The sequence below is a fragment of the Colletotrichum chrysophilum genome (genome assembly GCF_026319265.1).
Source record: "Colletotrichum chrysophilum strain AFK26 chromosome Unknown scaffold_60, whole genome shotgun sequence".
Classification (NCBI taxonomy): Eukaryota; Fungi; Ascomycota; class Sordariomycetes; order Glomerellales; family Glomerellaceae; genus Colletotrichum; species Colletotrichum chrysophilum.
In genome coordinates this window covers 132,050-156,228 of record NW_026517347.1, presented here as the reverse complement: position 1 = coordinate 156,228, position 24,179 = coordinate 132,050, and the positions used below count along the sequence as shown (strand labels likewise).

The 24,179-nt window shown below is 49.2% G+C and overlaps 11 protein-coding genes across 11 annotated transcripts; 5 read left to right on the top strand and 6 right to left on the bottom strand.

Moving 5' to 3' along the window:
- Positions 1 to 81: 81 nt before the first annotated feature.
- COL26b_007436 (uncharacterized protein) lies at positions 82 to 1,338 on the bottom strand (the record flags this gene model as incomplete). The annotated part of the gene is made up of 1 exon (XM_053180228.1): positions 82 to 1,338. The coding sequence occupies one exon, from the start codon at positions 1,336 to 1,338 to the stop codon at positions 82 to 84; it is 1,257 nt and encodes a 418-aa protein (XP_053035837.1).
- Positions 1,339 to 3,219: 1,881 nt separating this feature from the next.
- On the top strand, positions 3,220 to 4,978 carry COL26b_007435 (uncharacterized protein; the record flags this gene model as incomplete). Its single annotated transcript, XM_053180227.1, has 4 exons — positions 3,220 to 3,379; positions 3,431 to 3,487; positions 3,548 to 4,560; positions 4,610 to 4,978. 4 exons carry the CDS (start codon positions 3,220 to 3,222, stop codon positions 4,976 to 4,978), a joined length of 1,599 nt encoding a protein of 532 aa, XP_053035836.1.
- Positions 4,979 to 5,486: 508 nt separating this feature from the next.
- Positions 5,487 to 6,319, bottom strand: COL26b_007434 (uncharacterized protein; the record flags this gene model as incomplete). Its single annotated transcript, XM_053180226.1, has 2 exons — positions 5,487 to 6,178; positions 6,268 to 6,319. The coding sequence occupies 2 exons, from the start codon at positions 6,317 to 6,319 to the stop codon at positions 5,487 to 5,489; spliced, it is 744 nt and encodes a 247-aa protein (XP_053035835.1).
- A 784-nt stretch (positions 6,320 to 7,103) lies between these two features.
- On the bottom strand, positions 7,104 to 7,629 carry COL26b_007433 (uncharacterized protein; the record flags this gene model as incomplete). The annotated part of the gene is made up of 2 exons (XM_053180225.1): positions 7,104 to 7,484; positions 7,594 to 7,629. The coding sequence occupies 2 exons, from the start codon at positions 7,627 to 7,629 to the stop codon at positions 7,104 to 7,106; spliced, it is 417 nt and encodes a 138-aa protein (XP_053035834.1).
- Positions 7,630 to 9,111: 1,482 nt separating this feature from the next.
- On the bottom strand, positions 9,112 to 9,929 carry COL26b_007432 (uncharacterized protein; the record flags this gene model as incomplete). The annotated part of the gene is made up of 2 exons (XM_053180224.1): positions 9,112 to 9,836; positions 9,893 to 9,929. The coding sequence occupies 2 exons, from the start codon at positions 9,927 to 9,929 to the stop codon at positions 9,112 to 9,114; spliced, it is 762 nt and encodes a 253-aa protein (XP_053035833.1).
- A 905-nt stretch (positions 9,930 to 10,834) lies between these two features.
- On the bottom strand, positions 10,835 to 12,241 carry COL26b_007431 (uncharacterized protein; the record flags this gene model as incomplete). The annotated part of the gene is made up of 1 exon (XM_053180223.1): positions 10,835 to 12,241. The coding sequence occupies one exon, from the start codon at positions 12,239 to 12,241 to the stop codon at positions 10,835 to 10,837; it is 1,407 nt and encodes a 468-aa protein (XP_053035832.1).
- A 738-nt stretch (positions 12,242 to 12,979) lies between these two features.
- Positions 12,980 to 13,306, bottom strand: COL26b_007430 (uncharacterized protein; the record flags this gene model as incomplete). The annotated part of the gene is made up of 2 exons (XM_053180222.1): positions 12,980 to 13,243; positions 13,295 to 13,306. 2 exons carry the CDS (start codon positions 13,304 to 13,306, stop codon positions 12,980 to 12,982), a joined length of 276 nt encoding a protein of 91 aa, XP_053035831.1.
- Positions 13,307 to 14,203: 897 nt separating this feature from the next.
- Positions 14,204 to 14,980, top strand: COL26b_007429 (uncharacterized protein; the record flags this gene model as incomplete). Its single annotated transcript, XM_053180221.1, has 2 exons — positions 14,204 to 14,308; positions 14,420 to 14,980. The coding sequence occupies 2 exons, from the start codon at positions 14,204 to 14,206 to the stop codon at positions 14,978 to 14,980; spliced, it is 666 nt and encodes a 221-aa protein (XP_053035830.1).
- Positions 14,981 to 16,021: 1,041 nt separating this feature from the next.
- Positions 16,022 to 17,046, top strand: COL26b_007428 (uncharacterized protein; the record flags this gene model as incomplete). The annotated part of the gene is made up of 3 exons (XM_053180220.1): positions 16,022 to 16,123; positions 16,717 to 16,763; positions 16,815 to 17,046. The coding sequence occupies 3 exons, from the start codon at positions 16,022 to 16,024 to the stop codon at positions 17,044 to 17,046; spliced, it is 381 nt and encodes a 126-aa protein (XP_053035829.1).
- A 2,996-nt stretch (positions 17,047 to 20,042) lies between these two features.
- COL26b_007427 (uncharacterized protein) lies at positions 20,043 to 21,621 on the top strand (the record flags this gene model as incomplete). Its single annotated transcript, XM_053180219.1, has 4 exons — positions 20,043 to 20,320; positions 20,971 to 20,985; positions 21,046 to 21,217; positions 21,271 to 21,621. The coding sequence occupies 4 exons, from the start codon at positions 20,043 to 20,045 to the stop codon at positions 21,619 to 21,621; spliced, it is 816 nt and encodes a 271-aa protein (XP_053035828.1).
- Positions 21,622 to 23,290: 1,669 nt separating this feature from the next.
- Positions 23,291 to 23,958, top strand: COL26b_007426 (uncharacterized protein; the record flags this gene model as incomplete). Its single annotated transcript, XM_053180218.1, has 2 exons — positions 23,291 to 23,335; positions 23,389 to 23,958. The coding sequence occupies 2 exons, from the start codon at positions 23,291 to 23,293 to the stop codon at positions 23,956 to 23,958; spliced, it is 615 nt and encodes a 204-aa protein (XP_053035827.1).
- Positions 23,959 to 24,179: the final 221 nt, after the last annotated feature.

The following is a 24,179-nucleotide window of genomic DNA, read 5'->3' as shown; positions in this document are numbered from 1 at the left end:
TCCATTTCCGCCTCCAACCCTGATCAATAACCAACCCCTTTTGTACCATTTCCCTGTGATTATGTGATTTTATGCAAAGCTTTACTGCTCGAACGAATTCGTGACGTCGACAAAAGACGTCCACTGCTGGAGAGCCTTGCCGCTCTTGACGGCCCAGCGCGCTCTCCGCACGCCCTCCTTCCACCGTCCTCCGCCGGGTCCCCGCTCCGCGATGACCTTGCCGTCATCGCCGGGGCCCATGTTGCTTGACTCGGCCTCGCAGATGCCCGACGCCACGAACAGCGTGGCCGTGTTCATGAGCACGAACTCCAGAATGGGATCGTCATCAGCCATCTCGCCGCTCAGTATCCTCCTCAGGATCTCGGCGTTCTCTGCGGGCTCCTTGCCGGGAGAGACGGTGTTCAGGGGGTGCGTGCCGAGGCCGAAGTCGCTGGGCTGCACCTTGAAGTGGTCCTGCACGACGTCGCCGCTGCCGTCGGGCGAGGCGCTGAGCCTCCAGACCTGGGTGGGCCCCGCGCAGCTCACCTCGTCGAGCTCCTCGTCGCCACAGATGATCATGGCCTTCTTGGAGCCGCCGATGCGCAGGGCCTCGAGGAAGACGGGGCCGAGCTCCTTGCGGGCGACGCCGATGACGCGGGCCTCGAGGATGTCCTCGACGGGGTTGGCGAGGGGGCCGAGGAGGTTGAAGATTGTCCTCCAGGGCAGCTCCTTGCGGATGGGGGCGACGTAGCGCATGCCCGGGTGGAAGACGGGGGCGAAGAGGAAGCCGTAGTTTGTGGCGGCGTAGACCTGGGAGATTGTCTTTGGGGAGACGGCCATGAGGACGGGGGGCCGGGGCTGCATGTTGTTGACGAGGTCTGCGGAGCCGGACTTTGAGGTGCTGGCGCGGTTGCCGTGCTTGGCGACGAGGAGCAGGGAGGAGGCGAGGATGCTGGCGGTGGTGCTGATGTTGAAGGTGTTGTGGGAGTCGCCGCCGGTGCCGACGATGTCGCAGAGGCCGCCGGCGTAGGCGCCCTCGGCGAGGTTCTTTTTGCGGACGACGGCGGCGAGGTCGTCGAAATCGACCTTTGCGGCGGCGAGGCGCATGACGTGGGCGGAGCGGGCCATTACATCGGCGCGGCGGTCGAGGTTGGTGAAGTGCAGGGAGATGAGGAGGGAGGCGGCCTGGGCGTCGGAGACCTGGTGGGTAAAAAAGTAAGAGATGGCATCGGCGATCTCATCCGGGGTGACGGCGAGGCCGCCGTCCGGGACGGGCCAGAGTTTCTTGAGGAGGGGCTTGATGTCGATGAGGGGCAGTGAGGCGTCGTCGGACCCCGCGACCGGAGGTTGAGCGGCCATTGCGGCGGGGGTGATTTTGTGTGATGTGTGTTGTGAGAGCTGGAGTGTTGGCTTGAAGGATCAATTGGCTCGAGAAGCTGTTAAATCCGGGTTGGTGTTGAGTCACTGCTGTCTGTTGTGAGTCAAAGGTGAGTGTGAGTGAGATTGGCTTGATAGATTGATAGACGTGGCCGGGGGCAGACTCACCGGTGCCGATGTCAGGTCGGCATGCAGCCGGTGCGGCCCACATCTGATTGGTCAATTATTACCAGATTGAGCTGTCACGGGGAGACATGATTGGCTCTGCAGGGTCACAGCGTTGGAGCTGGTGTACCTGTGTCGAAGTGGGTGTCGCCTGTTAGGGAATCTCCGCTCCCGCACTCTGCATTTGGCCCTTGGAGCAATGGAAACCGCCGAATGCCATCTCTCGCCGTTGGTAGAGGGGCTTCAAAAGCAAGGGGACGGGAGGTGAGGTGGAGGAGGGGTCTCGTCCATTGTTCTCGTTCGTTTCCATTCTTCTCTGACGTTTGTGTGTCTTGTTCATGTCCAAGGCTTTGTTGGTTTCTCCAACTCTGTTTATCCCACAATGCGGCTGCACGTCCGAGAACACCTACAGGGCGATTCGACTGGATGAATGCCACGCCACGCCTCGAGGACCGTCCGGAGCACACTGCCTTTTACGTCGACGTCCACGCACCTGCTGCTCAGATGGGTGAGGTGGGTGGTGATGCGCAGCCAGAAGCGCTTTTCGACAACATGTGCCTTGCAGGCTTACTCACACCACCGAGGTCGACAAGGTGCTTACTTACTTAGGCGGTGCCTTCTTTTCTCCCTGGCCGAAGAGGAGCAACTCTTCTGTTCCTGGGCTGGGCTCTTGGTTGGAGTTGGACAAGGGGGTTCTCCAGTTCCAGGAACAGCTTGTTGCTTCTTCTGTATCTGCAAGACCTGGACTAGGTAGGTAGAAGACCTGGACCAGGACAAACGACGGCACGGACGCCGCGGGCCCGGCGCATGAGAGTCACTGGACACGCTGCAGGACGTGCTACCTTATGCTGAGGTGCCAATGCTGCATCCGTGTGCCTCGTGCCGGTGCTTATCACAGCTAAAGGTACCTTGCCTTCGTGTCTGCGCCCTCAGGTGCTGCTAGCACGATACCGTGGCCCACACTGCCCGCTACGCTGACCGAGGGAGGTCACTAAAAGTCGTTCCCTACCGCTACGAAGGGCGCCCTTTCCCCGTCCGCGTCTCAATCTCCGATCCATCCGTGCCACCGTGCCACCCACCAGGGCGCCTTCCACGCGCAGACCAGTCTCTGTTTGGCCTGGCGCCTTCCACTTCCACCGCGATGCTGCTGCTCTGAGTGTCTCCTGCCTCGGGACCTGCACTCGCACTTGCACTTGCACTTGCACTTGCTCCTTCTGACCTGTTCCTGTGCCGGCGTTGCTCCTGCGCTCGGCGCCCTTTTGTCCTCGCCTCTTCCTCCTCCTCCCTCCCCCGAATTTGACCTCATTCCTTTTCCTCCCTGGATCATTCATGCTCGAGAGGACCTGCGACGGCCCCCGACGCGACAGCTGCAGTTACAAGACGCACGCAATTGGACGATAACCAGCGAGCAAGGACCCCCGAGGAAAAGAAAGTCGATAACTGACAATGCCTCGTCGCTGCTAACACTGATCGCTCCCTTTTACCCCCTCACCACCACGTCAAACTACTATTCTTCTGTTCTCGTCTGTCGCTTCAATCTCCTCTTCGTCCTGCCGTCCAGCCTCTAGAAATACGAAATCCTTATTGAGGCAGTCGAATCGTTCGAGCCCGTCCGAGAGAGAGCCCCGTCCGGACCGCGCCCCTGTCCACAGTAGCATGTGAAGTGCGCTCCGCGGAGCCCGTCGAGATACCACCGCCATGGCGAACAACCAGAGCAGCCCCCAGACTGTACCCGAGTCCATTTCCGAGTCCTCCCAGTCCTATGGCAAACCCGCATCGCGAGGGGGTCTGCCCGATGTCATCAAAGTCGACGGCGTCAAGTCCCTTGTCTTGGACTCGGAGAACCTCGTCCTGAATGGTGCGTCGATCTGTAGCTTCGTGATGCGCCTGAGACGCTGACTGTCCAAAGACCCGACAGCAAAGAAGACCAGTCGTACGTGCAGTTTCGCCTCTTTCGGCGCACCAGGTAGGCACTCCTGCCCGAGCCGAATTGTCCGTCTGCGGTGGCTAACCCCCTCCTTCATAGCAGCACCACCGACGTCCACGATCCCCCTTTACAACGTCCTGTGGGTCGAATTCGCCGACCAGACCCTCACTATCGATTACGCCAAATATGTTGGCAAGCACAGAGTGCAAGCTGCGCAGTGGATCTTTCACGTCGCCGATGCCGACACCCCCGACGTCAAGACATGGGCCGACAACCTCCTGACCAGAGCGTACGGGCCGGCGAAGCGATGCAAGAGGGCCAAGGTCCTAGTGAACCCTCACGCCGGTCCAGGAGGCGCGCAGAAGAAGTGGGATGTAGACTGTGAACCTCTGTTCAAGGCGGCGCGTATGCCAATCGATGTGGTCAAGACGGAACGCCAGGGCCAAGCTGTGGATATTGCGCAGACCATCGACGTGGACGCCTTCGACACCATTGTTACCTGCTCTGGCGACGGTCTGGCCCACGAGGTCTTCAACGGACTCGGCAACCGCCCCGACGCGTTCCATGCTCTGCAGACCATCGCTGTCTCGCATATTCCTTGTGGTTCTGGCAATGCAATGAGCTGCAACCTCTACGGTACATACCGGCCCTCGTTGGCCGCGCTTGCCATCATCAAGGGAGTTGAAACGCCTTTTGACCTCGTCAGCATCACGCAAGGGGATAGGCGGTTGCTGAGCTTCTTGAGCCAGGCCCTCGGCGTTGTAGCTGAGAGCGATCTGGGAACGGAGCACCTGCGATGGATGGGCGGCGCGCGCTTCACAGTTGGCTTCTTGCAAAGGATCTTCCAGAAGAAGTGCTACCCTTGCGATCTTGCTGTGAAGGTCGAGATCGAGGATAAGCATGGGGTCAAGGAGCATTACAGGCAAAAGATGAGCAACGCATCGGCAACCAATCTGGGTGAGGGTCCCAATGCTGCATCTGTCGAATCAGGGTCGAGCCCAGATGCCCATCAAGGTTTGCCGCCCCTGCGTTATGGTACAATCAATGATGCCCTTCCGGAGGGCTGGGAGTCGATTTCCAGTGACACTATGGGCAATTTCTACTGTGGAAACGTAGGTTTACTTCCCAACCTCACAACACGCAGTTGCTAACTGGATCTAGATGGCGTACATGGCAGCCGATGCCAACTTCTTTGCTGCAGCCTGCGCCAACGACGGCCTTATGGACCTTGTCTGTGTAGACGGCGATGTGTCGGTCGGCTCTCAACTGAGCATGCTGTTGTCAGTGGAGAACGGCCAGTTCTTCGACAACCCCCTCGTCTCGTACAAGAAGATTACGGCCTACCGCATCACCCCGCGCAACCAGAAGGACGGTTACATCAGCATTGACGGCGAAAAGGTGCCCTTCGAGCCATTCCAAGCAGAGATCCACCAGGGCCTCGGCAAGGTTATCTCGAAGCGCGGCGGTTACGAGGCAGCAGGTCCCACGAACTGGGACAAGATCACTATCGGTAACAGGATCATGGCGTAGGAAGCCACCTGCAAGAAGGCAGCCCTTTTCGTTGCACTAGGTGTTGTGGCACCGATCGATGTGACGGCGCGAGCCGTGGCTTGGGTCGCCCAGGCCGTCCGCAGACAATTGCACGCCTTCATCAATGGCATAGTGGCTTGCCTCACGTTTCCCAGTTACTTTTTCAAGATTACTTTTGACGGTCAGCAGTGGCTGAGGTAATAGCGGTAGGGAGCAGTGTTTTTTCAAAAAGTCGAGATACCCAGATAGACCAAGATGGGAAGAAGCGTTACCGTCGCCGCCGGGCCAAGACAGGCCCCCGGCCGGCAATGCAGCCATTGGATATCAATGTATACTATAGAACAGCGTTGAGCACATACAATTGCTTTTCTTTTCGGTCCCCATCACCCTTCTGAAGCAGTCCCAGATCAATACCAAGTGATTTTGCCGCCTCCCGTTCTAGACCCAAAAAACGCCGTGTTCACCATACAATGCAAAGACAAGATCCAAGTCATGCTGCAACCTTCGCTCATTTGTCGTCAAAGCCACCCCACTCGCCGTCGTCCTCCTCTTCCGCGCCGTCCTTGTCCTCCTCCTGGGACTCGACCCAAGGCAGCCTGTCGTCCTCCAGCGACTCGGCCGCCTTGACGCGGACAGTCTTGATGGGCGACCTCTTCAACGGCTCGACGAGCTTGCTGACCCTCTTGGCGAACGCGACAGCCTTCTCGCTGGCGTCCTCCTTGATAATCTCCGTCCTCTCGAGCTCGTCGACCCAGATGTCCACGCCGTGCAGGCGCAGACCGATGGGCACCTTGCGCAGGTCGCCCTCGACCTCGAAGGGCCACTCGGCCAGCACGCCGGCGAGCGCGTCGGCACGCCCCTCGGCGTAGTCGCCCTCCTTGACCCAGGTCAGGCCCGAGGCGAAGGTGCGGCGGACGAGGAGGAGGAACTTTTCCATGCGCAGGACGTCGATGTCGGTCCAGTTCTTGGACATTGTCTCGTAGAAGGCGGAGAGCCAGGCCGGGACGTCGGCGTTCTGGAGGCAGGCGGTCAGGGAGGCGAGCTCGGCGGCGAGGTTCTGTTGCGGGACGGCGCGGTCGCACATCCACATTGCGTAGAAGAGGCCCTTCCAGAGCTTGAGGGCGTCGATGCGGGTGAGGGAGCGGTGGGAGCCGAGGAAGGTTTGGAGGGAGGTCAGGGCCTGTGTTCGGAGCTTGCGGTCTGGTTTGAGGGGGCAGTTTGGTCAGCTTGGGAGGTCTCTTCAATCGTGTCGGGCGGGCGAAGCTTTGCGACGCGGGAGATGGACGAACCGCTGGAGGCGAGGTTTTTGATAAACGGCATGTTTTGTTCGTGGGACGCCATTATGAAGGGGGCTTGAGCATATCCTGCTCAATTGGACAGCGATTGGGGTGGTTGAACGAGCGTCGGGAGGATCTTGGTGGTCTTCTCGTTTTGCCGGGCTGTGATGAGGATGCTGGCTGAGGCGGGCGGGGTGGGAAAATAAAATTGTTGTTCACCGAGAAAACTGCCCCGCCGACCTCGGTGTGGAGGTGCAGGGGCGCCAGATCGGGTCACCGCCTAAAAGTCTGGAGCGGTCGGGTTAGGGAAGGTACATCGCCGTGTACCTCCACCCCATGTCTCCTTCCTCCACTCCGGCTCCGGCTTGGCGTTCGTCCGCGACAACGTCCGACTTCATCCCACTTGATACTGAATCGAATTTTCAGGCGAATTGGAGTAGAACGGGACGAATGGGTACACGATATGTATTTCCGATCTGTCATTCAACCCAGACACTTTGGGCGCTTCTGCTTGCTGGGGGTCTTTAATCCGAGCTGTTGTCATCCTTCTTTTGTTCAACAAGAAGGAACGAAGGGCTTTTTCAGAGCAAAGAAAGGACTGTGAGCTGGCTTTGACCAGATATCATAAATGTTTGCAAGTCTTCAGTGTCAGCATGTCACTTGGGTAACAATGTGGCCAGCTGCCAATTCCTTGAGTGACAGAAGCTTGCTGTTTGTATTCTTCACGTCGAGTCGTCAATCTCCACTGCCTATGTAGGAATGCAAAACCCCAACTCCAATGCCCATTTTACCACCAGTGACAACTCCAAACGCCCAGCTGACTTGAAGGCTACTGAGAAGGTCCTCCACTAGTTCTTGATAAACTCATTGGCCAGGCGGTTCTCAATGCGCTTATAAGCTCCCTTGCAGGCGGCCAGCTGCTTCTTAAGGCCTTCCTGCTCCTTGATGAGTGTCGCGACCTGGACCTTGAGGGCAGCAACGTCCTTGTCGTGAATGCGGTTGAGTTCGTAAATCTTAACCTCGTGTTGCGACTTGAGGTCAATGACCTTGGAGTTCAAGACACGCTCCCTTTGGGCCTTCGTCTCATCGGCCTTGGCTTGGAACTTGTCCTCAAGCTCCTTGGTGAGGGAGGCGCGAGATTCGTGAATCATTCTGTCAAGTTGGTCTTGGGACCACTGCGGGACTTCGATAAGTTCATAGTCGTCAAGGCCTTCCTGGTTTGCATCCATCTTGTGAGTGTTTGAACTCAATAAAATGGCGACAAAGGCAGATGGCAGGAATGAAGGACAGCAACCAAAGGGCAGAGTGAGTAGATAAAATGGACAGGACAGTACTCACAGTTGACTTAGGAGTGTTCTTGCCAGTAAAGAGCATTTTGTCGGTTGGCGAGGATGAGAGTCTGCACGCGCAAGAGAGGTTTGAACGTCAGTAAGGTAATTCTGAACAGAGGCGCGAAAGGCAAGCGTGTGGGCAGATAGAGGCAGCTTACTTTTTTGGTGGTGTGAAATGTTTGGAAGTGTCTTGGGTGTATTGTGATCTGGATGGAAAGTTTGTTGGTGTTGTTGTGGGAAGCAGGAAATATTTTCCGGAGGTTGAGTGAGTGGGAGGTGGGTTTTATAGCTGAGGCTGTGGTGAATGGGACGAAGAATAGACGAGAGACGGGACCGCTGAGGAAGGAGGAAGGAAAGAAGGAAAGGAGAGAAGGAGCGAGTGGGTCACTTGCCTCTTGCCCTTGGGTTCGCTGCTGCTGGCCACACCTCTCTCCATCTCCAGCTTCAAGCTACGGCGGTCTCATTGACGAGCCAGCCAGCCGGTAGAGGGGAGACCTCAGCACGTCCAGCCCCATCGACGTTCGTTGCGGTTAATACCTAGCTGGCGTGGTTTCCGGGTCGCCCATGATATCTTCGCCGTCACTCAGCTGACTTACATGCCACCATTCACAATAGATCACTTAAGGTCATCATCGACGTGTGTCTTCAAAATCTTTGCTCGATTCAAACTCGTTCGATGTTTGCAATGATAGCGGCCTTCCAGGATTGGGTAAACATCGTCTTCAGCCCCTGCACTGCGACAACGCCCAATTCCCCGAGGGTTCTCGTGCCCAAGATCTTATCTCCAGCCCGAACGTAGGTTTTGACCAACGCATCAACTCGATCGCCATAGGGGGTACACTCCGATTTGTTGTAACATCAAGGACCTGCTGGCCTAATCCTCTTCCTCCAGCATGGGACTGAAGACCTTCTTGTAAATCTCCTGGGATCGAAAAGTCGGCGCTGACTGCATCGCCCAGGACGCTGGGTTGGTTGACAGCTTCGCCACAAGGGTTTTCGCTCGCTCGACCCCGTACGAGCGCTTGCGGCGTGTCTACATCACTGATATCGTGGTAGAAACCCATGATACTCTCCTTGAAGCAGGTGCGAGACTGCCATCACGCCGAGCGTGGCATGCGTGAGGCATTCATGAATCATGGAATCTCCCCGTGCCGAGGACCTTGGCTGCTAGCCATTCATCGTGCGCCAGCGCAAGATGGTCTGCTCCTCGGATCAGCCACGTTGCCAGCGCGAACGACTTCCTCTTTCACCTCGGCATGACCAAGCGCGAAACACACGCGACATCCTGACGTTTCGAGCTCGCATACGAAATCTTGGTCACCGTACTTTTGCGCGGCCTTCCTCGAAAGAAATACACAAGGCTTTACATCGCCACATCATGTTCTAAGACAACTAGTCAATAGGTGCGATCCATCATTTTCAAATTGAAGATTTGAATCTTGAACCGAGGCGGAAATACGTGCTATACAACATCGGAATTGGCATTTCTACCATGCAATGCTCGTCATTGGCTAATATTGATGCTTTACCAGGGACACACTCCATAAACTCCAACCACACGACCGGCATTTTCTTCCTTGTCGCCTCTGATTACAGTAGCAACGCGTTCGCCACCATCAGACGGCTCCGCGGCACCTCTATTCTTCAAAGAGGTGGGATCGCCAGTAAAGTTGGTAGCGCACAATCCCGGATCGGCACCGAGCACAAGGAATCCGTCAGGCTTCAGGCGAGCAGCGTACATGCTCAATAGCATATTGACTGCGGCCTTGCTGACTCGGTATTCTGTGCCGTGCGGGTTGTAATAAGGAGAAGAGGGGTCGGCGGCGTGAGTGATGGATCCCATGCTGGAGCTGACGAACACAAGACGTGGGGGCGTGTGCGCAGTCTTCTTGAGGAGAGGCAAGAACGCCTCGGTCACGCCTAGAGCCCCAACAACGTTCGTATCCAGCACTCTTCGAAATGCGGCAGTGGTAGGCGGGCTGGCCATCGATATGATGCCAGCATTGTTGACGAGGATATCGAGACGCCCGTATTCGGACTCGACTTTGCTCGCCGCTGCGTTGATGGAAGCGTCGTCTGTTACGTCTATCTGCACGAAAGAAGCGGTGCTTTTGACTCCAGAAGTGGACAGCAAATCCATCGCAGCCTTGTCGCCCTTGGTCGAATCGCGACTTCCGAGAATCACATGGTAATCGGCAGAGGAGAGCAGCAAATTCTTAGCCGTCTCGTAGCCCACACCTTGGTTTCCACCTTTAGATTGTTCTCGTGTCAGTGGTTGGCTTCATGTACTCATGAAAAGGACTTACCGGTGATAAAAACGAGCTTCTTGTCTGCTGCAGCCATGGCGGTCGCGGTGGTTGGAAAGCAGATGAGGCTTGCAATTCGATATGGAGTATAGAGCAGAAGGCGATGGCTTGTCAAGCGGGTTTTCTTATCGAAATGGCTCATGTAAGTTGCTCCAAATATCAAGAGGAAGCCCGCCGGAGCGGCACCGGTACTAACCCGCAGCTGTGCGGCACGGTCCGGAGTTAATGATAGTCTAGTCCGGTTCCACCGGCGACGCCTCCTACCATTATATCCGTCCTGTCCGTTCCTGTATTTATTCAGAACACAGATTGAAGACTGCGCCAAACTGATATCTCTCATGAAAAATCTCAAAGGCAGCACTCGATTTTGGGTGGCGCGGATGAGCATGTATGCGGCGCTGTTAGCATTTGGCGGATGGCCTCTGAAGATGACACTTTTGCTGTTGTAAACCTCTAAAGGGGTTGTTCAAGTGAAATATCTGTCCTTCTATCGTCGAGTCGAAAATCATGCTGCTTCTCTCGTTTGGCCAGCCTGTGGCATCTGTTTGTAATAAGTCATGTTCATGTCTTCGAATGATACTAAAGACCTCACAGACAAGTCCTTGTGAACGTCATTGCTGGGAAGCGCTCTGCCAACGTCTGGCCTGAGCCGCAACGATGATTGGAAGAATGTTTGCGTAGGATATGTATGGTTGATTTACTATCACTAATTATCGTTCATCGACCCATCCTTTCGGAAAGCAGTCAAGCAAGCAAACTTTGGTGTGTTGCTCCGGGCCGTCCTGAACAAGCTAAATACGTTGCCAGAAGGCTATTATTCAGAGCGATTGTCTCATGCGACGCATTTGAAGGGCGAAGTGGCTCAGAAACCTGTGATCATCGCACTTTGGCATGGATGAGTCTAGGTGTTGCGCCCCACTAGATATCTAACACGAAGACGCGCTAATCAAAGAGACCAAAGCTCATGTCTTCGTCGTCGTCATCATAACTATAATAGTTTGACCGCGCAATTTCCGGCTTCTGAATGTCGAATTTAAGAGACTCGGCGTACTCCTTGCGTTTCTTCTCAAGAGCGTTCGCGGCAGCACTGCTTTCGCTCCGTTGGGTTTCAAGCTCATTTCTCAGCTTCGTAGAAGTCGAACGCTCCTCTTCAAGCTCACGTCTCAGATCCGCAGCATCTGAACGCTCCTTGATGAGCTTGCCCTTGCTTTCGGCCAGCTGAGCATTGATGATGCTGTGGATGAGCTTCTGGGACTCCTCGCTCTCCTTTTTGTGTTGGTCGAGATATTCTTGAGCATTGTGTTGGAATCTCTCAAGCTCTTCGGCGCGCTTGGCGGCTGCGTCTTCGATGCACTTGGCGATCCCGGTTTGGTGCTCTTTCCTCATCCTCGCGATTTCTTGATTCCTCTGGGCCAACGCATCTGTATAGATTTTCATGTACTTGGCGCATGCAGCTTCCTTCTGTTGCTTCTGCGTAGCAATCTGTTCGTCCTTCTTGGCGATTTCGTCGTTCTTGGCGGCAATCTCTTGGTTCTTCTTGGTAAGTTTATTGTCTTTATCGGCAATTACTCCGTTCAATCTTTCGCGTATCCTGTCAATTTCGATTTCCATGTCTTTAAGCTCTTCGTTCCCCTGAACGATTTCTTCGTTCTTCTTAAAAATCTCCTCGTTCTTTTTAGCGATTTGATGGTTCAGATCGGTAATCTCTTGGTTCTTCTCAGCGATTTCTTCGGTCTTCTTAGCAATTTCGTTGTTCTTGTCGGTAATTTCTTGGTTCTTCTCAATGAGTTCGTCGTTTTGATCAGCAATTATTCCGTTTCTCCGAACAGTATCTTCGTGCATCCTATCAATTTCGTCGTTCTTGTTGGCAAGCTCTTCGTCCTTCTCAGTGATTTGGTCGGTCTTCTCAAACAGTTCGTCATACATCTCATTCATTTCGTCGTTCATCTCAGCAAGCTCGTCATTCTTATGGATAATCTCTTGACTCTTCTCGGCAATTTCGTCGTTCTTCTTAGCGATTTCTTCGTCCTTCTCAGCAATCAAAGCGTCTGCTTCGGCGCGCTCGTCGTTGTATTGTTGCTCGAGCGCGGCGATTTCTGTGTTCTTCTGAGCCATCTTAAGGGCGTGGATTTCCTTATATTTGTCGACCACAGCTTCCTGCGCTTCCTTCAGCGCGGCAATCTCTTCGTTCTCCTCGGAAAGCTTGGCCAATTCGATTTCGATGCACTCGGCCTCGTGTCGACGCTTCAGCGCAGCGATTTCTTGGTCCTTGGCGGCAATCTTGGCCGCAAGCTGAGCCTCGGTGTACTTGGCGACATCGATGATTTCGAAGTCGTTGAGGGTCTCCATCTTGCTCATCTGTGAGAAACCTTTCTTTCAGTCTCGTTTCGGGTATCCGTATGCTGGGGCGGGGCAATCTGAATACGAGGTTCGTTAGCAAGGATTTCTGCGAAGAAGATCATCCAAGCTCTAGGCGTATTGCCGTATGGGATCTGTTGTCCTTGTATCAAAATGGCGTCCAGACGGCACTCACGGAAGGGGGAAGCACGGAAATGGAGTTGCGAAATTGCGTTGGGGATGTGCAGAGGAGAAGAAAAAGAAAGGCGTCTGTGTAAAAATTCGCATCGTTTTATAGAACCTTTGACTTGGTTGCAAAGGTGGCTTTTCAAAGTTCACCATGGATGCAGCGAACGTTGAAGGGTTCCAGACTTCCAAGGTTGGGTCTGAAGCAGACATGTGTGGACTTTGGTCCCCACTGCTGGACTCGGAACCAGGAATACCATGGTAGGATGACGTCTTTCAAAGCAAAAAGCCTTTGTGATTTATTCCAAGAGGTATCTCGAAGGCGAGAGTACCAGCCGAAACCAGCAAGGTAGGCATTGGAAGGCGGAACGGATGGAAAAAAACATGCCTCAGAAATGTGTGAAAACTTGAAAACAGCTTAGTATTGGAAGGTTCTTCTGCTGACGTATTCCTATGAAGTGCGACTGCCACTTGTTGCTAACAGAGAAGGTTGTTCAGACCACAGCCGGCCTTCCATGGGTACCATTGTCGATACCTATCATAGTATTGCTAATCACCCATCTCCTACTTCTGCTTCTTGTTCTGCTCAGCCATCAAGTCGGCCACGGCCGCCATCTGAGTGTCGCAAAGCTCCCAGGCACGGTTGATCTCGGCCTTGGCGACGGCCTGCTGCTCCATCAACTGCTTGCGGAAGTTGTTGTTGAGCTCGGCGATCTGTTGCTGATGGGCAATCTCTTGGGCGACCATCTGGGCACACTGACGGTCGAGCAAGTCGCGCAGATGAGCGATGACGCGGGCAGCTACCTCTGACTGAGGACGGGGGGTGCCCTGCGGATCAGTCAGCCATTGGAAGGTTCAGTGAAAAAGAAGAATACTGACATTCTGAGCCATGCGGAGATTTACAGCGACAAACGCTTCCTAAGCATAGTCTTCCATGGTCTTCTCCCTGCCTCGGGCAGCAGGTCCCTTGTTCTCGGAGCCATTGATCTGGGTCATGGTGCTGTTCTGCGTGTCAACAATGGGTGATAAATACAATGGGACTGCGCGTTGTCCTGAGGGAAGAAAATTGACGAGATGAAAGTTTGCACGTACCTGACGACAGTGAAGTCAGCAATAGCAATATTGTCTAGTGACGACTGGGAGTAAGGCAGGTGACAGTAGGACCAGATGAAGTTGGTTTTTGGGATCCTGGTGGTGGCCTGAAACTGAGATGGGAGGAAGGCAGCAAGGAAAAACAATGAGTCGGCAGACAAGTCAACTGTCCTTGGTCTAAACTTGTGATGGAGGTGAACGCGCTCCTTTGAGAGGAAATCAGTGTGACTTCTCTCTTGCGTGGACCCAATTGGCATTTCACCTTCAGCATCTCTCACGCGTCTTGAGCATATCACAGAGCTTTGTTTACTCTGCTTACGTCATAGGCACTGGAGCTTTGCTTAAGATATTCAACTTATAGCTCCTTCTGCTTGAGCACCAGGCTATGGCCTTTATGTGGTGGACCGACCTCCTTTTGTTCTGCCCTTGGACTGCCACCACTCTCTCCCTCCATCTCCACCTCTGTCCTCTGACCTCCGAGCGAAGTTGCACACAACAAGTAAGCTCCTCACACCAGAAGCCGACAGCCAGTCAGAAAATTTCCTTCCTTTGACCAATCGTTTGAGTTTCTCAACCGCGCTATCACAGATTCTGAGTCCCTTAAGTCTTGGCCAAGCACCACGCATCCGTTGACTTTGGAAGTCATGATCTGAGCCACCAAACCCCAGAAAGACAACCTCAGACAACAAGTTCACCATGCAGGAAGATCAAGTTAGCCAGTCTGAGTTCTCAGGCTTTGGCCGCCTGGATAACCAGGCTGGCCACCGTCGTCGTGATCGCCGTCAGTCGACCAGCACTGAGGTACGTCTTCGCCACACCCTACTGGGACTTTTGCCCCTGCCGTCTCAAAACTAGGAGATAGAAATATCTCGCTGCGAAATATTAAGCTGACTTTCGCTTTCTTTCGTACAGGGCCACCTCACCAACACCAGCAATGACACTTGCCAGGAGCTTCGCGGCCCTACCGTGGGCCTCGCCGATATGCTAGCGGAGATCAATCAGGAGCGACTCGAGTTCGGCAAGGAGTCGCTTGATGACCAGCAGGAGATGCTCGCCATCAAGGTCTTCCAAAGAGCCCAGAGACTCCCAAGAAGCAGCTCCACCGTCATCCATGAGAACACCAACGCTAGCCAGCCCGTCGACACCGCCATCGAGGACTTTCTTGACCAGCAGAAGCACAGAGAGGAGGCCCATGAGCTGAGGGAGAAGCGCCACGAGGAGCGGGAGAAGCGTCATGAAGAGAGAGAGAAGCGCCACGAAGAGCGAGAGAAGCGTCGCGAGGAGAGAGCGGAATGGCTGGAGTTTGAACATGACGATGAGTATGATCTCCTGAAGCTGCGCCTCGACGATCTTGAGAAGCGCGTTGATCACCTAGATCGGGTCATTTGGCTCTTCGCGGTCATAGCCGGTCTTATTGCCATCATCGACATGGCCTTCATCATTGCGATCAAGGATGTCCGCCGCCGCGAGTAGGCACCTACGTAACGTGTATCTGGACAACACTAAAGCTATGTGTTGAGATCGAGGGGAGACAACAGAGAAATCATCAAGTATATGCAAGTTTCTGATATGATGATCTGCCGTGAAAAGCTCGCTTCACTTTACGTTGGTGAAGATCCAGATCGACCGCTCCTTCCTTAAATGAGGCCGAGTCTGCTTTCTTGGACGCATTTTGACTTGTTCACCTCAAGCAAGGGACGACCGGGAGACCATAAGACGGTTACAACCGTCCAACCGTTCAGGCAGAAGCTTTCACACGTTCAAACCACCGCACCTGCCTACCTAGCTCCCTACCTAAGGTACCTACCTATCCACGCGCAACCAGTCCTCCATCTTCGCGTTGCCAAGGCACCGCGTCGACTCCTACGGCCGCCTCAGGCCTCACCTTGAAGCTCCCAAACCAGTCTGGTCATGGCCACCGGTCTCCCTCTCATTTGTCCATCGACAACGACCGCCTGGCCGACTGATAACTGATTTTCTTCTTCTTCTCTGAGCGACCTCACATCCATTCGCGAGGAATGGGCTGCGGAACGAGGCCATTCACTTCAACTTCCGTCGCCACTCTGCCCATTTTCTGCCCCTCGTTGCCTAATATCTATGTAAGTCTGTCTTTATCATTCTCTTCGGTGCCCAAGTGTCGCGAGGTCTTTCAGATGGAAGGCGCCGTTGAACATCCTTTTCTGCCCAAGCTGCTCCGCGACTTCCCTTCCCGCTCTCCATCCCAACCTCCCCGTTCAGACGCGCGCTTTCACCAGTGCGTTTCTCACCTGGATACGCGTCCCACGCGTGACACTCCTCTTCGAGGAGACCCCCAAAAAACAAAGCAAACTTCGCCGTTTTCTCTCTCCTTCACCCTCCTCAATCTTCTCCTTTCATCTTCTCCCAAGCCGTCCAACCAGCTAACCACCAAACGCGGTTGAAGGTTGAGGAAATTTAGCATCGCGAACCGTCACCACTTTGCGACTCAACGACAAATCCCTATCTATCGATTTGATCGCAACCATCGACTTCGAGATGCCTTCGACTCCACCCAGCTTGATTCCTGGCCTCGGCCTCGGCAACCGCGCCGCTGATGAGGGTGACGCCCATCCCTCCCCCGACGATTCTGCCACCGAGGTAAGCCCGCATTTCACTTTGTTTGAGGACCCGATCTCGTTTTTCTTGTCTGTCTTCACGCTGGTCTGCCAGTCTTGGCCTGCTGGGCCCTAAGAAAGGGATGGTCGGGAGCCCGGAAAAGCTGAGGCATGCTTGGTCGCTGCAAACCACCCTACACTGGGCTGGGGCGCCAACCTTCAGTCTCGACGGTGCAAAGATCCCTGCATCAATTCCCTTCGCGGGATTTGGGTTGGTCCAGCGGGGTTAATGCCATACTCTGGACTGCCCCGATGGTGGTCACGGGCAACAGGTTCTGAGGCGATCCCCCAATCTCCTGTTTCGGGGGGTTCGCCGTGTTTTGTCTGAGTCACACCCGGCACAATCACTTCAATGTGTGTTTCTGGAGAAGTGTCTCTGCTCTAACCAAGCACGAGACGTGCTTCGGGAACGTCGAAGAGTCCAGATCTTTGTGGAACAAACTTCAGAATGGCGCAAAGATGCAGGGCACAGCACCGAAGACGGGCATTTGAGGATCTCGAGAATGGCTTACCTGTAGGACCTTTGAAGAAAGGCTGCTGACGGGTCGAAGACACAGGACACGTCCAACATCATAGATATCAGCATTTCTGATGAATTCATCCATGCTGCTCTTCAGCCTGAGGTCAGTTACAACTGTTTTGATGTTTGAAACTCATGTTCAAGTACTTACCAGATGCGAGGCCAATGATGAGCATGGTATCGGACCACTTGAAAGCGACCAGGACAGCGGCGACGACTTCAACGCGAAGTGGAAGGCCAGAATTCTACGAACCATTCTCGTTCAGGACCAAGAGGTCATCCAGAGACGCATCTTCAAAAAGGAGTTCGAGCAGGGGAAAAAGAGCCTCAGCAAGAAGTGGGCCGATCTCTCAGAGCTTATAAGCTTCAAATTACCCATACTATAGATACCCACAGGTACCTATCTAAATAGGTTAGGTTATAGGTATACTTAGAATATAGGTAGATAGGTTTACTAAGTATGTAGATAGATATTAATATAGGTATAAGTAGAGATTCTATTTATACTTATAAGTTAAAAGTATGTACCTTCTAATAGATATAATAAAGTATTATACTAATTATTCTATTAATTATATAAAATTTATTTTACTAATAATATAAGTTATTCATCTTAAAATAAATAAGTTTATATTATAATAATTATTATAATAATCTTATAAAAGTTATTTCTATAGTTATTTAAATACTTTTTATATAATATAATTATACTCTCATTACTAAATTCTTAAAATAATCTGTTTAAACTAAACTATTTTTTACTATATAGTTTTATAACTATTTTATTTTATTATTATTAATTAAATCTGAATTTTAATCTTATTCTTATTAATTTAAGAATACTTATTTATTTATTTTTAAAAAGTATTATAAAATACTAATTTATTAATATTAAGCTAATATATAGTATTTTCTATTATTTGTTTTTAAAAATATCTACTAACTTAAGATTAAAACTTTCTTTAGTTATTAAAGATTTTAAAATACTTAACACGTTTAAAATTATAGCTATATCTAATAGCTTCTTCTCTATTATTATTACTTATTATATTACTACTAAAGAGATTTTCTTTAGTAGTAATTAAAGCATTAAAGTTTCTAATATAATTATTAATAGCTATAATATCTTACTTTAGGTTATTAATAGTCTTAATATCTTATTTTAGATTATTAATAGTTTTAGTATTTCTTATAAAGATATTACTATACTAAGTAATTTCTTTAATAATATTAAAAATATAAAGATTTCTAACAGAGATATTATTAAGCTTAATATCTTTAAACTAATTATTAATGTAAAGTAAATATATAAAAATATCTTTAGAAATTATATTACTCTTATAATTAGAGCTAATAATAGAAATTAAATCTTTATAATTAGTTCTTCTCTTTCTTTTTAGCTTTAATATAGCTTTTCTTATTATAGTTCTCTTTGTTTTCTTTATAATATCTTACTTTTTTCTATTATGTTTCTAAAAAAAGGATTATTTTATTTATTTATTTATATAGAATAATAAGATTTAGTTTTAAGATATTATAAATTATAAAATAGAATTAAGTATATATAATATCTTTTTATTTCTATTTAACTTTATTAAAATAAACTAAATAAATATAAATAAAATAATAAAATAAAATAAAAATAGAATTTAGTATTTTATAAATATTATTAAGCTATAAATATTTTATATTTTAAGATATTATATAAATCTTTTTAATAAAGGTAATATCTATAAGTTTAATAATAACTCTCTTATTATAGATTACTATATATAGAGATATTAAAAGTAAATTAATAAAACAATAAAAAGTAAATAGATAAATATACTTTTAAATATAATTACTAAAATTACTTTAACAGCTTCTTAAAAAGCTATTATAGCTATAGTTTACTAATAAGATAGATTAGATTTATTAACTTAATTAACTATATATAATTCCTTTAATAAAGCGCTAAAAAGGCGCTTTAATAATAAAGGTATTATAAGAAGCTTAATATTAATAAGTTTCCTATAAAGTATAATCTAAAAAATATGAATATTATAATAATTAAATTAAAGTAAATTATAATAATCTAACTTATATTTAAGCTTATAGTAGTAAATAAATATATATTCTTTTATAATATAAATAAGGATTTTATAGATAGTTTTCTACTTAATCTTCTTAGTAGCTATATTAATAGTCTTTTTATTAGTCTTTTTAGTAGCTATAATAATAATTTTACAGTTATATTTATAAATAATCTATTTAAGTAACGGTACATTTTTAGTTATATTTTTACTAAATAATATAGTAAGTAAAAATATTATAATTTAAGATATCTAAAATAAATTAAATTCTAAATAAGTAAAAATAAAAGAAATAATAAAACTTATATAGTTATTTATAAAATAAACTAGTTAAATAAGATTATAATTATAACATATTATAAAAGAAAAAAAGAGAAAAATATATAAAATAGTAAATATTAAAAAGAGAGGTTGTATATATATATATTTAGTAGGTAATAAAAATAACTAACCTATTTTTACCACTATAGTAGTAACTATTTACTTTATAAAAATTATATAATATATTAATATAATCTATATATCTATACTATATAGTTAAAATTAATTTTATATTTATAAATAATCTCTTTTTCTTTTATAATCAAAATAAAATATATCTAAACGAAAGATAAATATCTCTCTAAATACTTATTATAAAATATCTTTAATCTATACTATATAGTATACTTTAAGGAATATTATTACTATTATATATTTATAATTTATACTTATAATATTATTATATTAATCTATAAGGTTACTATAATAATCTTTCTTATAAGTTATTTTGTTAGATATAAAGCTAATTAAAAAACACTATTAAAAATTATTTTATTAATCCTTATATAATAAACATATAAAAGTAAATTTATAATATAACTAATATAGAAGCTAAGTTTTACTAATTAAAGTAATATCTAAATATTAAGATAATATATAAAGAAAATAATAATATAAAAATATTAAAATTAAGATTCTTTAAGTAAAGTAAAATAAAAAGCTATAATTTAATAAATAAAAATCTAAGTTTATTAAGATATATAAATTCTCTTAGAAGAAAATATTTTCAAAATAGTTATTTAATATCTAAATAAGAAAGTTTTACTTATTACTTATACTTAATTAGTACTTACTTAGGTACCCCTCTATACCTATAGATTATATAGGTATATACCTACGTAGATATCTATAGATAGTTTAAAGCCTAGGAGCTTGCTAACCTGGCCGATAAGCGCGCTCTCGAGGCCTTGACCGGCAACGCAGTCATTTCAGAGTCATCCGCAGTCAACGCTGACGCCATCGAAGCAATCCGTATGGTGCACACGACAATGCAGGAAGACCTTGGTGGCCTCTGCACACGTCAAGAATACGATCGTCAGCGAATCGATGACAAGTTCGATCGGCTCGCCGCGTCCAATGCCCACGAGCTCAAAGCCCTGAAGAAGCATTTTGGTGATCAGCTTGTCAGACTCCAGGAGGTGGACAACGTTCTCCAGAGACGGCTCAAAGGTGTCATTGACCGCCAAGATCTCATGGAGAGCGTGTTGGCCGCGCTCCCACAGAAGCACCACATGCTGTTTGGTGGCTTCGCCATGGTGGTCCCCATGTATGTCCTGCTTCACCTCACTCGCGACTGATATGCTTGAGGGGTAAAGCTGGATGGAGATGTCGCTTGGAAGATCGGGTTCGGACGAGAAACACCTTGGGTGTACACAATACAATTCCTTTTGCAGAGACCGAGGCGGTAGTTTGACGAGTTTCTGATGGATATCGTACGTAGCATTGGCCCCTAGGACGCGCCATGACGAACCTCTCCTGAAATTCAATCCGATTTATCGAGGATCGCAGTGTCTTCAGCCGACTGCCCCCTTGAAGTCTTCGAGCAGACCGTTATTGCCAATTTTCCCTTCGCTCCTGCCTTGCCCAAGGTATCTCTTCCCTTTCACAACCACAAGCGCAGAGAACGGCTTGACGACATAACACCGGACGCAAAAGCGTTTGCCATTTCAGCTCACCTTCCTCGCTTTTACTTCAACTTCACCTGCAGCCAGAAATCGTCTTTGGCTGGGCACGGTCTTTTGGGCCGCCCACATCCCACAACACAACACGCGACTTTCTGTCTTCGGAGGTCCAGCCAAGCAAACCAGTTTCCTCCCAATCCAAATCACCTTCTTAACTATTTTTTGTTTGCCCCATAACGGATTTCGGCCCATTCAAACGCGATCACATCGCTGCCAATCAATAATTTACAAACAGTCGCATCAGCGCCAGGTAAGCCAGCAACCCGTAACACTCACTTGGAACTCGGCTCACATGTTGCTGGCATCACAGACATACCGAAACTCAACTCAGAATGGCATCTCGCCCGCAGGATGCCGTCCCTGTTCAGGGTGCTCCTGGCATCCAAGCCCGTAGGGAGGAGCAGACTCATGCCACCGAGAATATCCCAGAGTCTGCTATTGAATACGAAGTCTACGAGATCGAGATGTCGGCCAGCGAATTTGTGAGCTTGTCTTGATGGGATTCTGGTGTTCTTGCTGACTGGTTGTGTACTAGGCACTGCTCAACGCCCTGCTTCAACGGGAGGCCGCCCAGTCCGCTGCATTCAACGCGACCAACCACCCTCACACGTACCTTGGACCCCAGCCGGATGTTGTCGATGCTTGGATGAATCAAATTGATCTCATCCGGTGCGAGCAAGCCATGGAAATTGCTGCTATAAACACCCTGGATGACAATCTGAAGAGCCTTGAGCGAGACCTCCGCAATTTGGAGGAGGGAATGAAGCAGTTGCAGCGTTGGTTCAGCTTAGAGCAGAGGATTCGGATTATCATGCAGACGATGTTCTTCGCTACGTGGTTCACTGTCTTCGTCCTTGCTGCCTTTGCTGTGGGCCGCAAGCTCTAGTTTTGGAACCAGCACTTTGTACGGGCTGTTCCTAGGTAGACATCACTTCGAATCATGAGATTGTGGTCTCCGTTATTCATTTTGGCATGAGTGATTCTTTGCGCACTTCCTGGGACCTCTCATGCTGATCTTGTGTCTTCTATGAAAAGTCTGCTAATCGCTTTCATCACCCCAAGTTTGGTTGCTCCTTCCGTTTGTGTCAATACAAATCAAAGAATGAAAGAAAACTTTGCACTTCGCTCCATTCCAAGACTTGGTTCCTTGTACTGCCTACCACCTTCTTCAACTTTGGCGACCTGACGCGTCTCCCTCTTCGGCCAAAATCCGTTTCCCCTCGAAAACCTTTCGGATTTCGTCTTTCCCCCAAAACCAACAACATCCGCAAACCATCCAAGCCTCGCACTGGGCTTGGTGTGGTACACGATTTCGAGCTTCCCGCCTTCCGACAACCTTCTCAGATTGCGATGAGGTAAATACCGCGAAACAGATTCTCTTCCTACGGGATTTTGATTTTTACTTGTCCTTCATTTTTCTGCTCCCTGGTTCGCGTCGCGTCAACCAGCCGCGCGCCGAACTTCCTCCCCTCTCACCTTCCTCATGTTCGTTCCTGCCCAGTTCCTGCTCCTGCTCCTGCCTTCTTACTACCCACCCACACCAATCTCAGCACTCAAAAACTTCACACTTTTCTCACCTTCGGACTTTTGAGACTCTTCGTTTCCAACTTGACCTTTCTTTTTCTTTTTCGTCTGCGTTTGTGCGTGGGCGTCGGTCAATACTAACCCTCCTCCCCTTGCCCTTCTCCCGACACCTGCTTACTTCTTCCACCTTTGCCTCTCTCAGTCTTTCCCACTCTCCATTCTTCCTACAACTTCCGCCAACCCATCTCCAAAGTCTTCCATCCGCCGTACGCACCCCTCAGTCCCCTTCACATTTGTCATCCGAGCCTACTGACCTCTCGCAATAGCACGACAACATGTCATCTCCTGGAGTGAGCCAGTGCAAGATGATCAAGGAGCCCGGCGATGATGTCCCCGACGAGATCTTGGAAGAGATCCTGGGTTGCAATTTCAGCTAGGTAAGCCCATTCCCAGCCTCGTTTTTCTTGCACTTCTTTCCACATTTCCTAGCCTGTCCCACTTTGAGCCCTAAGACTCGATTGTCGTCGAGAGGTTTGGCCTGAGATACCGCTCTGGAGCATGCTCGATTGCCAGGACCATTTGGCTCGGTCAACCACTCAACTGTGAGTCGGGGCATCGTCCTTCAGAGACGCTCTCTTTTCAGACAATGGCGTCGGGATCCTCAGCCACTACTGGCTCGGGATGGTTCGTTTGTCTCGTTGCACCTTAAACCAGCCGAAGGTCATTCGCTATGCTCTCGTTCGGGGGGTGATCTTGTGGGGCGGTCTCGATCAAATCACTTCAATGTGTGTCTGGGATGTGTCCGGTGGTCATACCCAGTCAGGGAATCAACAGCTCTAACAGGTGCGAGACCCTGGATGGAATGGCTTCGCCGGCTCTCATGGCTTCGGGATTCGTGCGCTTTGTCGGGAACTGGAAGGCACACGCGACGACATCACGGATGCAGGGTGTGGCAAGATTTGCGTTTGAGAACTTCTAGTGTGACTTACCAGTAGGTTCCTCCTGCTGACTGGGTGAAGAAACAGATAGCCATGTCGCCAGAGAACCGACCTCGCCTTGCGTCCCCCTCCGGATTGGTTAGTACTGCTGTTTCCATATTGCGCGTTGCTGAAAACTGATGAAACTCAAGGAGTCGGATCTGATTGCCATATCGCCCGATCACACCCTGGATGGTAATACCGTTGCCGATACCGACGTTAAACACATGCGCGAAATCCAGAAGCTCGTGATCAAGAAACAGCGCAGCATGATCAAAGATATTCAAACCCTCGACAGACACATCCGTAACGTCGACCACGCCCAAGATCTTGCGAACCAACGTGCAATGGAGGCGTTGATTCTCGCCCGTCGCTATGGAGATGTTTGCCAAGGTCAATCTAAGCTGGAGGGAAGCGTCGCAACTCAGCTTGAGGTGATCAAGGCCCTCGATAGTCGCTTCCAGAAGGAGTTGTCTCTCGCCAGCACCGTGAATGAGGCCCGGATGGATCTGTTCAACGATCGCCTGGACAAGCAGTTCCATGGACTGACCGGTCTCTTGCGCACCCATGTCGAGACAGTTTACGACGGCATGGGCAAACTGGAAACCCAAATGACGATGCGGGAAAAGGCGGCTTTCACAAGGGTCTACAAGTTCGGCGCATTGATCTTGGCTTTGCTTGTCGTTGTTGCTGCTATTCAGGTCAAGCTCTTTTGGTTTTGAGGGCCAGCTTTAATCAAGTACCGGACACGTATTCCGTCACTGAAATGATACGCCGGAGGCATCGATATTCCTTTTCAGTGTAATGTCCACATGAGCTACTGAGACCTTAGCAATCGAGAATTCAATCCTGTGTTTTCCTACAAGACTGTTGATGCCAGATGAAATGAACAGAGGTATCTTATTGAACATCATACTAGGAAATACGTATCATCGCTCATTGC